Raw genomic sequence first — 15,247 nt, 5'->3', positions numbered from 1 at the left:
GTCACCTGACCGTTCAGATCAGGTGGTCGGGTGGTGATCCGGCTCCCTCCCTGGTCCCCTTCCGTGCTGTGCTCGCAGTAAATGTCGGGCGTGATGTCACACCCGACATTCACTGCGAGCACAGCACAGAGGAGCACAGAACAGAGAGACTTAGCGAGGGAAAAAAGAAGAGAAGGGGATCGGACTTAAGGTAAGTTAAGGGGGCCCCTATATATATATAATATGTGTATATATAAAAAAAAAAGTGATATATAATATATATATATATTGTAGATATGGAGAATGGGGGTCTGCGCTCCCTTAAATGGGTGTAAAGAGAAGGCTGCCCAGGGGGACAAAGAAATCAAGGGATAGTCCCACCCCTTGTGGATAGTAAATATTAAAACTAGGTGTCCCTTTGGCGCACAGTTTGAAGTCACTATAATATGTGTGTAAAAAGAAAAAAGTGACTCTATATATATATATATATATATATATATATATATATATATATATATATATATATATATATATATATATATATATAGGCCCCAGTGCACTGCCTTGCCCAAGGGCCCATAAAGTTGTTGCTTTCTGGCTGTTGCTGGATCGCAACTTCCATATATGTATAAACATGGAAACACAGTATGTGATTTCAGTATTACTATTTAATCATGGATATCACAAATAAAACCACAGGAATTTGGAACCCTTTTTAATGAAAAAGAGACAATAGTTCATGTTGACAACTTGCAACATATAATTCTACAGTGACTCTTCATGCAATACAAGTTAAGGAGATATTTATTCAGTTCTATTGCCAAACTAATGGTTACACAGTCAAAATTCCAAGTTGCCCTTTGATCTGTGACAAGACCTGTGGTGCATGTCATCGTTACAGTAGGAAATTGACAAGCACATATTAGCATTCAAGAACATCTCTACATACATATTAGTATTGCAATGTGTCTACGCATTATTGGAAAAATTATATATGTAATATATTCACTGCTCTCCGTCCTTGGTGTAGTCCAGCTCCAGTCCCCAAGGACCACTTTTGCAGAGTACAAAAAACTTTTTTCCTTTTTTGGTTTTCCTACAGAATGGAAGATTTCCATAAGCTAGTGACACATGGATGCGTTAAGTACCCACATCTGTCCAATATTCCAAACCTGGCAATTACACGCTATCTACATGAAAAGAGCAGTCCGTGTAAGCACCAGTTGCTGGCACATGAGTTTTGATATACTCTATGAATGCTGCTGGCAGTATATCAGTGCTAGTGAGCCATTAACCCAGGGTTTACATTGCCTGGTATGTGCAGGCAAGCACACAAGGAAGAGCTAGGACAACCATGTGTCACTCAACTTAAAGGGCCTGATTCATTAAGTAAAGACGGGCAAAAAAAGAGTAAGATTTCTACTGGACAAACCATGTTTAAATGCAATGGGTGAAAATGAGTTTATTATTTTGCATACAAGTTAAATACTGGCTGTTTTTTAATGTAGCACAGAAATACTTGATAGCTTTATTTGTAGACTTGAATTTAACGTTGAGCTAGGACATGCCCCACCCCAACTATAAATCATCACATTTTAAATTTACCCTCCCACTCCCTCCAATGCAACATGGTTTTTCCAAGGTGCAAAATTACTCTTCTTTTGGTTTATTTTCCTTAATGAATCAGGCCCAAAGTGTAACTAAACCACAAATTAATATATTGGTCAAATGTAGAGGTCAAGTGAACTCTCTTGCTTTGCAGCCGAATGTATGTTTGTTCAAATAACTAATTTTCTGCCATTGGACACCTTACACTTGATAGGTAGTGCCTCTACCTCACCCTGGTACAAATAAGACCTGACCACCCTAGATGGTTGAGTTCTGGGTGAAGGACTCAAGGGACCTGGCCTACCAGCCACAGTATACAGCACTGGGTGTGTCGTCTCTTGTGACATAGGCACGATGTCACAACTTACGTTGTGTCTGACCTCACAGATCTCTTGGATGCTCCACCTGGAGAAGCCAAACCGTTACAAGTCGGAGTCCAAGTGGAGGGACCATTATGTTAATTACATTAAAATACTGGTCCATGTCTTCATAGAGACGAATTTGTGGGGATATAAACATGTAAAACATTAACAACGTGAACAATCAAATCTCTTTTGTAGATTGCCCTTTCTATTTCGCTGAAAGTTTGCATTTACTAATGATACTTTGTAGAGGCTGGGACACAGTGCTGTATTCTTTTTTTCACTTTGTCAGAATAGCTGAGTATAGTCAAAAATAATAAAGAATTTAAACACTGCGTGTTGCCATATTTCTGTGTCTGTTCATTCCGCATTCCAAGCTACCAACTTGGATCAATAAATAAACTACTCTACTATCTGTAATATATGCCACAGCGGACTATATTTCTACCTCCCTTACCATGCAACATTATTGCAGAGCTAATGCAAGTCACGGTATATTACCCATCTATTGCTTTCAAATGTATGATTTCATTTCTATTTTATTCACAATCTTATGATTTCCATTGTGTAGATAAATAACCTACTTCAAAACCTTTCGTTCATAACTGAAGCCGCTGTCAGCTTTAAAATAAGGCCACACTATTCAGGCCTGGAAAGAAAGCTGCTTGTTTGCCAACATAAGTAAATTTATTGACAGTAAAAATGAGTAAATGTTTTGCTTGGTAAGAAAAAATTAGAATAATGATGTGGTCCTGAATAGATTTATGAACCTAACACTAAAAATTGATGATACTTCTACTCTAACTTTTTGATAAATTTTCTAATTATATAAATAATATATAGGTAGATATATGGCTGTCATTAAATTTTTATAACATTGTAAGGTTGGCAACCAGATCAGCCTGTAGTTCAGATCTTTTTAGATATCCTCGACTTGTTACATAGCACACGCTATTTAATCTCACACATAAATGTTTACAATCTTGAGATTGTATGAGAATCAAAGAGAGAGAGGGAATTATCCAAGATCACAAAGATCCAACACTGGGATTTGAACCATGGGCTTCAGCAAAACTCTCAGCTATAGTTAAGCTGGGTATACACTACAGAATTTTCCACCAACTTTTTATGCCGATCCATTTTACATGCGATCGATGGTCAGGCATTTTAAATGTGGTAGACAAAACATTCACTTTATCTAAATGTTCACAGTACATTGCATTTAAAGTGAGTTCATAATGCACTAAAGATTGTGTGACTTTTCCCTGCAGCGCTCGGTGTGGTCAAACATAAGTTTTACTAAGCACTATATCATGCCTACAGAACTCCATTTGGTGCTTCCGATTGCTGCAGTTAGTGTTAACATTTATATAAATGACAGAAAGGTGATGAGATTACTTGTCATATGTTTATACAAGACCATTTGGCTTACAATATCTTTTTGACTTTCGGCATCATAGTATATTTAATGACCTAAACTAATTTTAATTTATAACAGGGTTCTGATTTTGTTTATCCAAATTCTAAAATTATGAGATTTTAGTGGATCATGCAAAGGCTTTATTTTGTCCCATATTGCTTCTGTAAATGTCATGAGGTATGGAATCATTGCACAAGGGTGACATTTGCCCTCAGACCGCTAACTTCTTGCATTTCAATCAGACCGACTTTTCTTTCTCTTTTAAAAATGTCATAGGCATTTATGTTTCCTCATGCTTCACCCAAGAGCATGGAAAGGGGGCAGTTGTCATTTTCAGGGGTGTATAAATAAAGGGTGTAGCAGCAACAGGACCACTCTAAAACCTATCCCCCATGTACCGTATATGCTCAAAAGTGGGGAAAATGGCATGGGGCAGCACGGTGGCTTAGTGGTTAGCACTTCTGCCTCACAGCGCTGGGGTCATGAGTTCAATTCCCGACCATGGCCTTATCTGTGTGGAGTTTGTATGTTCTCCCCATGTTTGCGTGGGTTTCCTCCAGGTGCTCCAATTTCCTCCCACACTCCAAAAACATACTGGTAGGTTAATTGGCTGCTATCAAAATTGACCCTAGTCTTTGTGTCTGTGTCTGTGTGTGTGTGTGTGTTAGGAAGTTTAGACTGTAAGCTGCAATGGGGCAGGGACTGATGTGAGTGAGTTCTCTGTACAGCGTGCGGGACTAGTGGCGCTATATAAATAAATGGTGATGATGATGATGGCTGGGCCATTAACCAAATTTACTATTTGGCCTAGTGATGTACTATTTTGCCCCTGTGTGTACCTGGCAGTTTGTCTGTTTCTATTGTACTTTTTAGAATCCCATTAAACTAGAGAGGGATTTTAGGACCATATTAGGATTGTATCTGAAGCATCAAATACTTCCCAGAAAAGATTTCTTTGTATGTGGCCTTCAGGGTGCCCAAACTAATACTCCTTTGCCTTATCTTCAAAAACTTTAATAGCCACACCTCTGCTTAATTGAGATCTAAAAGAAGTCTAGTCTGATATCACCCATAAGGATTGCAGCAGTATATTCCATTTTAAACAATGTACAGTATGCATAAAGTACACATATTGCCTATATCCTTACAACTACAATTGGTATGCAGTACATTTAATGTATTGTTGGTGACGATATAAGAATCACACAAAACCAATCAGCAGATAGCTTTGATCAGTTTGGTGCAATATACACAATGAAAGAAAACATCTAATTGGTTGTTATAGGTTACAATAAGAATGTCAGCAGTCTGCAAGGCCATGTGTAGGAAGCATGTCTGAATAGGTTATACTCATGTCACTTTATTTTTAACCATACTTCGCACAGTGTCACAGATGAGCGGGAAGGGCGTCAGATAGATAACCTAAGGCCAGTTATAATGAATTATATAGATTCTGCTGTCCATGCACTAAAATAACACAATAATATAACCTCCTATCTAGGTCCAGTTCCTCTCTCTCTACAGAAACTACAGCAAGGAGTTTGGATGTCAGAGAACAAAACGGAGGAGGCATGGGGGTATAGAATAGATTAGATAAAATGGAATGGGACAGGAAGTACAAAGGGTAAAGGTTAATTGTTTATAACCCATATCCCATGCCAACAATCCTTAGTGGTGTGGCTACTACACGGCTGGCACATGTCCGAAATTGGGCATGTTCCATCGCACAAACACATCTGTTATATTGGAGCATCCGTTCATTCTATATACAACATCAGTGGTGAAATAGTGGTACCCCCTGTAGGTACTCCCACCCCATGCAGCAGTATCCAGAACACATGTGCCTAATAGGACATCCACATTAAACATACATCATATAAAATCAGTTTTAGTTCACTAAGCTCATTTTTATCTTCAAATGTATCTATTTACAGAATATTATCCTCAGAAAGACAATTCCCTGTTTGACAGTGATGTTAAAACATGTATTACAACAGGTGGGGTACACAACAGCGATGCTGAAATGTCCAACAGAAGTGAGTAACAAAATAATTCTGATGGCAGTCATGTAGACAGTTTGGAAATAGCGACTTAGAGCCGGCGGGTCCTCACATTGCCCCCTTAATACCACCAATGTAACTGTCCGCCCTTTATAGTGACGTCACTCTGACTGTCGGCTTCTCCTTCACAGTGCAGTTGCCGGAATTGTTGTGTTTCACTTTCTCTGTAAATCGCTATTTCCAAACGGTCTACGTGACTGCCATCGGAATTATTTTGTCACTCACTGCGGTCGGACATGTAGTCATCGCAGTAATGACTACCACCGGTTACTACTATTTTCATATATAATGCTTGATATCCAGGTATTTCAATCAGGGTTATATTTGCGAGTGCTGAGTGCGATCAAAGCGCCAGTATTTTCACCCTCTTATTTATCACCTAAATTCTCTATTTATTGCACTTACATAGAATATTGCAAATATAAATTTCACATGTATTGGGTTAGAAATAGAGCACATTTTATGGAGATCCTTCAGTGCAAAACCTGGATTAAGACAACAGCTCGTGCTCTGGCTAAGAGTAATTAGTGTAGCAGCAACAAATGATTTAGGGGTAACAAAACTTTAAGATTAAGAGAGTATCCCTTATAATAAGTTCATCAAGTCTAAAGGAACAACTAGTAATTTAATCTAATTCATCCCGTACAAGATTTGCGTTTTAGAATTTTTTTTTCATTTAAAAGCACCCAATGAAATGTCAGATTTGGCAGCTATCCTATATTTACCATTAGTAAATGAATGCAAGGGAACCCCAAAACAACATTTCAATGAATAATGTATAGAGGGTGAACGGCACAGTCTTACAGAAACTTTCCAGATTGCCAGAACACATCTCCAAAAATCATTCAGAAGTTGCTGTTTCTGGGAATGTTTGTCCCCACACCCTCATTGACTTGGATCAATAAACTAACTGCCTAAATAACAGCAATGTATGCTACAGAACACCTAACATATCATACTTCAGCAAATGCTGAGCATTTCCATTACTATTGAATTATCAACACACACAATACTACTTACTATGCCCGTTTGCAAAATAAAAGACCAAGGGCCCGATTCATTAAGGAACTTAAATTAAGAAGTTTCTTATTTCAGTCTCCTGGACAAAACCATGTTACAATGCAAGGGGTGCAAATTAGTGTTCTGTTTTTCACATAAGTTAAATACTGACTGTATTTTCATGTAGCACACAAATATTAACTTTAAATTTCGGTGTACAAATAAGCTATCAAGTATTTGTGTGCTGCATGAAAAAACAGTCAGTATTTAACTTATGTGCAGAACAGAAAACTAATTTGCACCCCTTGCATTGTAACATGGTTTTTTCCAGGAGACTGAACTAAGAAACTTCTTAAATTAAGTTCTTTAATGAATCAGGCCCCAAGTGTTTTTGTTGCTGGGTAGTATTGGATATTTGAGAAATTCCTGTGTGGACCAGCAAGGACCTGTATGCAACCTTGTTGATCAGCAGCAGAACTAGACTAATAAATGTAATAATTAGGCACATTGGGGAGGACAGGTACATACTAACAATCTTCAATCAGACCAGTTGTTACTTCTTCCACCATTGTGTACAAGCCCATTCTGTGTCTAATGCCACCGTTTGTAAATAAATCCGCTTGCTCAGCCAGCATGACTCATTTGGTCTCTAAATACACTTCTTTAAAATGTCTATGTTGTATGGATACCCTGCAGTGTAAAACTTACCTTGTTTGTTACCATACCCCTGCATTTTCTGACAAGATCAGCATATTAATACGATGTAACTCGGTACAAAAATTAGCTCGCTATAAAATGTATCACACTTTGCACTAGAAGGACTCTGCATATTAACACATATCATTTCACTGTTGTAGAAAAACAAACATCATGTACAAGACAGCATGCTGTCGATCTCAATGCATGATGATCACTACAGGGTGTTATACAGCTGGCTGTTAGCAGATAGATTGCAGGACTTGTATTCTTTCTTGCAAAACTTTACAGAATCCCCAGGTGCTTCAATCAGACCCACTCAAAATTCATCTTCCGAACTGTCCGCGAGTAGCATGACGCGGTCTTGCATGCTGTTAAACTCTCGCTGCTTGGGGAACAAGGAAGAGAAGTCATTACTTTGTATGGTACATGTTGCACTTTTTGACTAGAGTCTCTAGTAGGGTGTCTCGCTATGTCAATGTTAACAAGCAAATGGACAAACTTAATAATGGATGAATAGCTGGTCTCGCTGAGGCTTCTGCTTACCTTTCTTTTATGTCGTTTGAAGCCGTTTCTCCTGCGGCGATTCATAATCTTTATGCTGTACAGAACTCCGAGGATAAAAAGTGCTCCAGCTATTCCAACTCCCACCGGTATCAGCATCCCAGACATGTACCCTGCCTGCATAAGAACAGAACAAGCATAAATATTCAGTGTTCAGTTCCACTACTGTCTCTCTGGTGCTGTTAACCCTATTAATCTTCAAGCAGAAGAGTAATACTTTACACAGCCCAAGTAGACCAGTGCCTAAAAGAGAGATCGCAATGACATTTCTTTACCCTGCACTGGTCACTATGAATGAACACCAACTGATTTAATAACAGACTGAAAAACTATATGTCATTAAATGTATACTGTAAAAGAAAACTGATTTTATTTAGCCTGTGGCTATGTTATAATTATGTTCAGTTCATAAATCATTGCACTTGTGAATCTATATTACAAACTTCAGTACTTGTTACCTTGCCTTTTGTTTCTGCCAGCCAATTTAGATTGTAAGCTCTCTGAACAAGGACCTCAATCCTAATGTTATTCCTCTAGTGCTAGTATGTTTCTTGGAGTTTTGCATACACTGTGCATAATTATCTGCATTTTAACAACACAATAAAAGGGGCAGGTAGTGAGAAATAAACAGGTAAAGCACTTTTTAGCCATGTTGTTATCAGGAAGTATCAGTGATGTAACTAACATCTCCTTGGAGAAGTACTTCAGGGGTTAAATTGCACCTCCACAGGGAACACTCAAGAGTTGAGTGAATTAAGCGACCATTATTATTTCTGTTTGCTCCCTATTGTCCACTAGTGAGCTCTATAGACAGCCAGGAGCTGGACCCAGCAGGGGTCACCTTAGGGAAGACCCCTGGGGCGGTAGGAGAGGGGGCTGGATAGTGCAAGCAGTCCACCAATCGAGACCTTTTGCAACTCCCCTGCGCAGGCAGTTCCCAAGGTGGGATTAGGAGGTGATAAAAGAAGCTACCCTGGGGACTGGACACATATGTGATTAATTTTTGGCCTAGAGGTGATGCTCTGCCAGAGATGCGCTGTGGAACATATCTCACTGGATTTATTTGAAAGGATTTCCTCACTTGTTGGACCTGCTATCATTACGGGTCCGTGCTGTATTTAATCCTATTCTGCAGAATAAATAATCCTTCTATTTTTCCTCTAATACCGTATCTGGGTGATTTGGGAACCACGTATCTTCACAAACAGAAAATAGCAAAATATGCAAATAAGACTTATATAAATGTGGGTAAAAGAAATAATCAAACCAGCTACAGAAATTTCCTAAGAACAGGCAGAAACCACCAACATATCAGCAGTGGGATTAGTTGAAAAAGACACACAGGGATCAAAATTTATAGAGCTTGTCTAGACATTTGCAATTCATGTACAGTGTCTCATATATAAAGAAGCAGGGCCTTGTTTGAGAAGCATGCTTTGGATGAAGCCAGGCGAGCACCTTGCCCGAGCAAGGCATTTTGAGATGTCCATCATCACCATCCATCAGCACTTACACCTGCCCTGTAGCTGGTGCAAGTGATAAGGCTAAAAATCACATACCTCAGAGATGCCCAGAGTTGGAATTGGACAAATGTGCATGTGTGTTACCTCGGCATGTCCTGACTGTACATTGCCTGCGTGCATACGGACCGCCCCCCTCTTGTTCCACTCTTCAAATTGTAGACTGTCAAAAGTGTCATTTGCGTTTGAATTTGAATTGCATGCACTTGCGTTTACTGACATAAAACCAGTTTCTGTGCCTGCGCAGAGCAATTTCACGCAAAATATAGCATGCAGCGGAACTTACATCCGAAAATGAATCAGGCCCAAAATGACGGAATGTTTCAACTGCCAATGAGAATTGATAGGTAGGAGTCTAGTACTAACCCTGATTGACACTAGCAGGCCAGAGGTGCAGAGTCTAACGAGTTCCCCGGTATTCACCAAGAACCACCGCAAGGTAGAATGGGCTTTGCTGCCAGGAACTCGCAGGTCACGGTCTACTGGACTGCCTCAAGATGTAGCACTGCGGACAGAAGAGGTGGATGAAGAAACAGGTGTAGACCAAAAAACCTCTTTAATGAAGAGGTCCGCCAGGGTTGAGGAGGATGGGAGGAACAAAGTTAGCTGTTCTAGAGAAACGGTCTGTGATGACCCAAATGACAGTATAAGACCTGGAGAGTGGTAAATCAGTAATGAAGTTCATAGAAAGTTGGGACAAAAGAGAGTCAGGAACCAGCAAAGGATTGAGAAGACCGTAAGCTTGTCCCGAGGAACCTTTTGTTGGAGCAAACAGAACATGTGGAGACAAAACTGTTAAGGACGGCCACCAACAGTTGCGAAAGAGTAGCTCCCAAATCTTCCTGATTCCTGCATGACCCGCAAAGTGGAAGGTGTGGACCCAATGTAAAAGTTTGAGGTGTATGGGACACCTGGAATTCACAAGAGTTGAGAGGCTACAATATATTTGGGATCCAGAATCGTCTAAATCTCCATGAAGGGTTCGTTATCGGCAGAATCGGCGGTTCTGGACAGGGCACTGGCTTTTTTATTCTTGGGTACGGGGCGGTAGGTCAAATTAATGTCAAAATGTGAGACAAACAATGTTAACCTTGCTTAGCGGGGATTTAAGCAATGTGCAGAACGTAAGAATAGAAGGATCTTGTGGTCTATATAAATGATCACGGGGAATAGGGTCCCCTCCAGAAGATGCCGCCACCCTGAAAGAGCCAGCTTCATCGCTAGCAGCTCTTTATCTCCAATTCCATAATTCCTCTCAGCAGGTAGAAACTTGTAGGAGAAATAGCCCGGTGAGTCTTATTGGGACAAGACGGCTCCAGTACCATAGGAGGATGCATCAACTTCTAGAAAGAATGGACGCTGACAGTCTGGTCGTTGTAAAATGGGTGCCGAGGAGAATGCAATCGTAAGCTGTTTGAAAGCCTTGAACCTTGGTATTAGCTGACCTCTTGGATAAAGCCGTAATGGGGGCTATAACTGAGGAATACTCCTTGATGAATTGCTTATAATATTTAGAGAAACCAAGAAAGCGTTGCATGGTCTTCAGACCAGTGGGTTATGGCCAGTCAGAGATGGCCTTCAGTTTAGTGGGATCCATTTGGAGTTCAGTACCCGAAATGATATATAACCCAAGAAGGGCAATTGTCTTTGTTCAAAAAGACACTTTTCATTCTTGCAGAACAGCAGGCAAGTAAGGACCTCAGCCATGTGCTTTCTGTGAGAGAGAAGATCTTGTGAAAAAATAAGAGTATCATCCAGGTAAATTATTACAAACTGACAGAGGAGATACCGAAATATTTAATTCATGAAGTTTTGGAACACCGCTGGAGCGTTGCACAAACTAAGGTATTCGAAGTGGCCGTTATGGCTGCTAAAGGTCGTCTTTCACTCACCCCTCTCCTTGATATGGACGAAACTTTATGCCCCTCACAGGCATTTAGAAAAACAGTGGCCTCTGTAATGCGGTTGAAAAGATCGGAAATCAGGGTTAACCGGTATCTATTTTTAGTGGTAATGGCGTTCAAGCACTTAAAATCAATGCAGGGCCCGCCATCCTTCTTTTTTGCAAAAAATAAGCCTGCTTCAGCAGGAAAAGTGCATTTCCTAATAAAGTCTCTTTTCAAATTCTCCTGGATATACTCAGACATGGCCTTGGACTCTGGAATGGATAAAGGATTGACACGTCCACAAGGAATAGGTTTGCTGGGAAGAAGATCGGTACCACGGTCCCAGATCCGGTGAGGATGAAAATCGATTGCTTTCTGTTCACAGAAGACATTAGCAAACTTTTGGCACTGGGACAGCAAACACTGAAGGGATAAACAGTTGGACTGACGTAGAGGAACCACCTCTACAAGCAGCGTGAATGGCAGTGTGGCGCCCACTAGAGGATTTGAGCAGTCTGCCAGTCGAGGGTAGGGGAATGGAGACGAAGCCACAGAAGACCCAAGACCAGGGAATTGATGGCCTTAGGGATGACTAACAGAGATATCTCCTCCTTGTGTAAGGACCCAATCTAGAGGATGAGAGGTATAATCCGGGTTTGGACAAGACCACTGGTAATCTTGCTCCCATCAATAGCAATGAGACGTACCGGATGATCCAGAGGAACAGTTGAGATGGAGAATTGTGACACAATAGAGGCATAAATAAAGTTGCCCGTTGTACCTGAATCAAGAAGGGCTAAAGGGAGATGGGATTTTCCCATAAAACAAGAGGACGGGAAAAAAGAAGGTTCTCCTCATGATAGAAATTGGAGAAAAGCAGACAACACAGACCTAGCGAGACCTCTCTGTGCCTCGTTAGGCCTTGTCATTTCCTGGAAGGATCAGACAGGTTCCAAGAAGATGACAACTTCCCCGCAGTAAAGACAGTTTCTTCTTGAACCTTCTCTCCCTTTCTTCAGGGGTAATACGAGCTCTACCTAACTGCATGGGTTGTTCAGGTGGAAGGGTAGGAGCCTGGAAATGAGGGTTAAATGAGTGGTACTGAGCCTACTCTGCTCTTTCTCCTGTGATCTCTCCTTGAAACGTAGGTCCACCTTTACACACAAAGAAATTGTCACGGCTAAGGATAATTATGGATCCCCAGCCTCTACTTAGATGGTGATAGTAGAGGTTGGTGAAGACAGGACACAGGGGAAATGAAGTTCTTAACTTGAGAGCATCACAAGGAACAATAACACAAACAATGGTAATGTGTTGCAACTTGATATATTGATAGAAGATACAACAGCAGTTATAATAAAATACAATCGTAATCACAGATGCACTTCAGTTGGTAACTAATGGCAACAACATGTGAAATAGACAATATGACAGTTCAACGCTAGATGGTAATAGAACCCTTGGATCCCACACGAAACACACAGCAGATGAAGGTGAACCACTGACACAGCTGAAAGTCCGATGAGAATAGTATGTAGACTTGGCTGATCCAAACGTATAATATGATTCACTTTAGCAGGTGGTTATAGGTATCACAATAGCTCATATAGCGGAACAAAGAACGTTATATGCCATCCAGGAACTTGAGTTAGCAGGAAAGTATTGCCTAGAAGTACAGCGTGATAACGAAATCCAAACTGAGCGTAGAACAACAGGTCACAGGAGATCCGGTTAACAGGTAAGCAAGAGTTCATCACAATTAGACGACAGCTGGTAATGCACACAACTTGTATTGAAGTAGAGGCTCCCGGCTTACCAGTATATTCATATTAACAGTCCAGCAAATAATAATCAGCAGAATAATAATAGCCGTGCCAGACATAGAACACAGATGACAAGAGAACTCGATTGTAGTTCAACATAGCATACCGCAACATAGACAGCCGAGCAGAATAGTACTGGAGCCAATCAACATGAGCACAGGTGTAGCAGACAACTCACGAATAGTTCTGTGTGCAGATGAATGACACCACGTAACTTCAGCTTGTAGATGAACCACGAACTGGCATACAGCGGAGCCGATGGCGAGCAACGATGACAGGTAACTTCGGCCACCGATAGTATCCAGCAGATAGGCAAAAGGTCAGATATGCAGCCAGAACCCACGGCAGTGTAACACGAAGATCAGACAATGAGTCCATGATTAGGGGAACTTGAAATAGTCCTCTAGGACCAATAGGCTTCAGAAGGAGGTCCCAATCAATATAACGAGAAACACCTACGGACAGGTACAGACTCTGAAGCGAAAGCAAGCACCAACATAGGTCTTAAAGGGCAAGTCACAACGCCAGTACCTAGCTATGGGACCGGCGTGTGACAGAAATAAAGTCATCAAGAGAAGCTGGAAGCTCGCAAGATGCTAACTAGTTCTTTATGCGGTTGGATAACCCCTGCCAAAAGGTTGCCACCAAAGCTTTATTGTTCCAATGAAGCTCAGAAGCCATAGTCCTAAACTGGACAGCGTATTGGCCTACCAACTCGGAGCCTTGTCGCAAATGAAGAATCCCTATGGCTGCATTGGAAACTCTGCCTGGCTCATCAAAAATTCTCTTAAATATAGCTAGAAATTCCGAGCAGTTGTGAAGCAAGGGATCCTTCCTCTCCCATAATGGAGATGTCCAAGCGGGGGCTTGACTTGAAAGAAGAGTTATAATATAGGCGACATTGGCTTTCTCAGAAGGGAAATTGCAGAGAAGAAGCTCACTGATTTAGGAACCCTCTGCACAGCTTGGGATCTCCATCAAACTTGGGAGGATTTGGAATGAGCAGTCGAGAGGTAGTTTCAGTTACTGAAGCAGACACTGATTCCGGAGGAGATGCTGAAGATCCTGAAGCCATGAGTAAACTCTGCAAGGTGTCCAGATGAGCAGATAAACCCTGGAGAAACTTCATACGGTGCTCTTGATTGGCCTCCTGTTTCTCTACTTCTCCTACAAGATGTTGTAATAAGTCCCTAGGTGAGGGATTTTCGGCCGGGTCCATGTTTGGTCAGAGCAAACTGTTCCAACTGACGATGAGGCAGGGTGGGCTTTGGGGCCGGGAACTCAAAGGTCGCAATCCACTGGGTCGCCTCAGGATGTAGCACTGTGGACAGAAGAGGTGAATGCAGAAACAGGTATACGCTGGAATCAGTGAAACGTAGTCTGACCAGCCAAACTTGGTAGACATGGGAGCAGCGAGTAGCCAAACGGAAAACAGCAGAATGGTCACAACAAGATAGGTTTGGTACACGTTTCGACTGAACTGGCAAGGCAATGGCAAAAGCAGAGTCAAAAGGAAGCCAGGTCCGGTACACAAATATCAGGCAGAAATTGGTCAGAAAAGCAGAGGTTCAGTACACTAATATCAATATCAGGCAGAGAATGGTCAGGCAGGCAGAGGTTCAGTACACTAATATCAATATCAGGCAGATATTGGTCAGGCAGGCAGAGGTTCAGTAGACTAATATCAATATCAGGCAGAGAATGGTCAGGCAGGCAGAGGTTCAGTACACCAATATCAATATCAGGCAGAGAATGGTCAGGCAGGCAGAGATTCAGTACACTAATACCAATATCAGGCAGAGAATGATCAGGCAGGTAGAGTTTCAGTACAATAATATCAATATCAGGCAGAGAATGGTCAGGCAGGCAGAGGTTCAGTACTCTAATATCAATATCAGGCAGAGAATGGCCAGGCAGGCAGAGATTCAGTACACTAATACCAATATCAGGCAGAGAATGATCAGGCAGGTAGAGGTTCAGTACACCAATATCAATATCAGGCAGAGAATGGTCAGGCAGGCAGAGGTTCAGTACACCAATATCAATATCAGGCAGAGAATGGCCAGGCAGGCAGAGATTCAGTACACTAATACCAATATCAGGCAGAGAATGATCAGGCAGGTAGAGGTTCAGTACACCAATATCAATATCAGGCAGAGAATGGTCAGGCAGGTAGAGGTTCAGTACACCAATATCAATATCAGGCAGAGAATGGTCAGGCAGGCAGAGATTCAGTACACTAATACCAATATCAGGCAGAGAATGATCAGGCAGGTAGAGTTTCAGTACACTAATATCAATATCAGGCAGAGAATGATCAGGCAGGTAGA

The 15,247-nt window shown here is 41.3% G+C and overlaps 1 protein-coding gene across 4 annotated transcripts in view; it reads right to left on the bottom strand.

Annotated features, from left to right (window-relative positions):
• Window positions 1-629: 629 nt before the first annotated feature.
• The window catches only part of ARMH4 (armadillo like helical domain containing 4), a 139,768-nt gene continuing 125,150 nt past the window's right edge, over window positions 630-15,247 (bottom strand). For 3 of the 4 annotated variants that reach the window (XM_075193144.1, XM_075193142.1, XM_075193145.1), the window contains 2 exons: window positions 7,671-7,805; window positions 630-7,512 (listed from right to left, as the gene is read on the bottom strand). In XM_075193144.1, coding sequence (XP_075049245.1) covers window positions 7,444-7,512; window positions 7,671-7,805 — 204 coding nt within the window. In that variant the 3' untranslated portion in view covers window positions 630-7,443. The remainder of the gene's footprint in view (window positions 7,513-7,670; window positions 7,806-15,247) is intronic. The other variant, XM_075193143.1, reaches the window with a different exon arrangement.

The sequence above is a fragment of the Mixophyes fleayi genome, chromosome 12, assembly GCF_038048845.1.
Source record: "Mixophyes fleayi isolate aMixFle1 chromosome 12, aMixFle1.hap1, whole genome shotgun sequence".
Classification (NCBI taxonomy): Eukaryota; Metazoa; Chordata; class Amphibia; order Anura; family Limnodynastidae; genus Mixophyes; species Mixophyes fleayi.
Note: the sequence above shows the minus strand (reverse complement) of the source record. Positions and strands in the feature narration are given on the sequence as shown.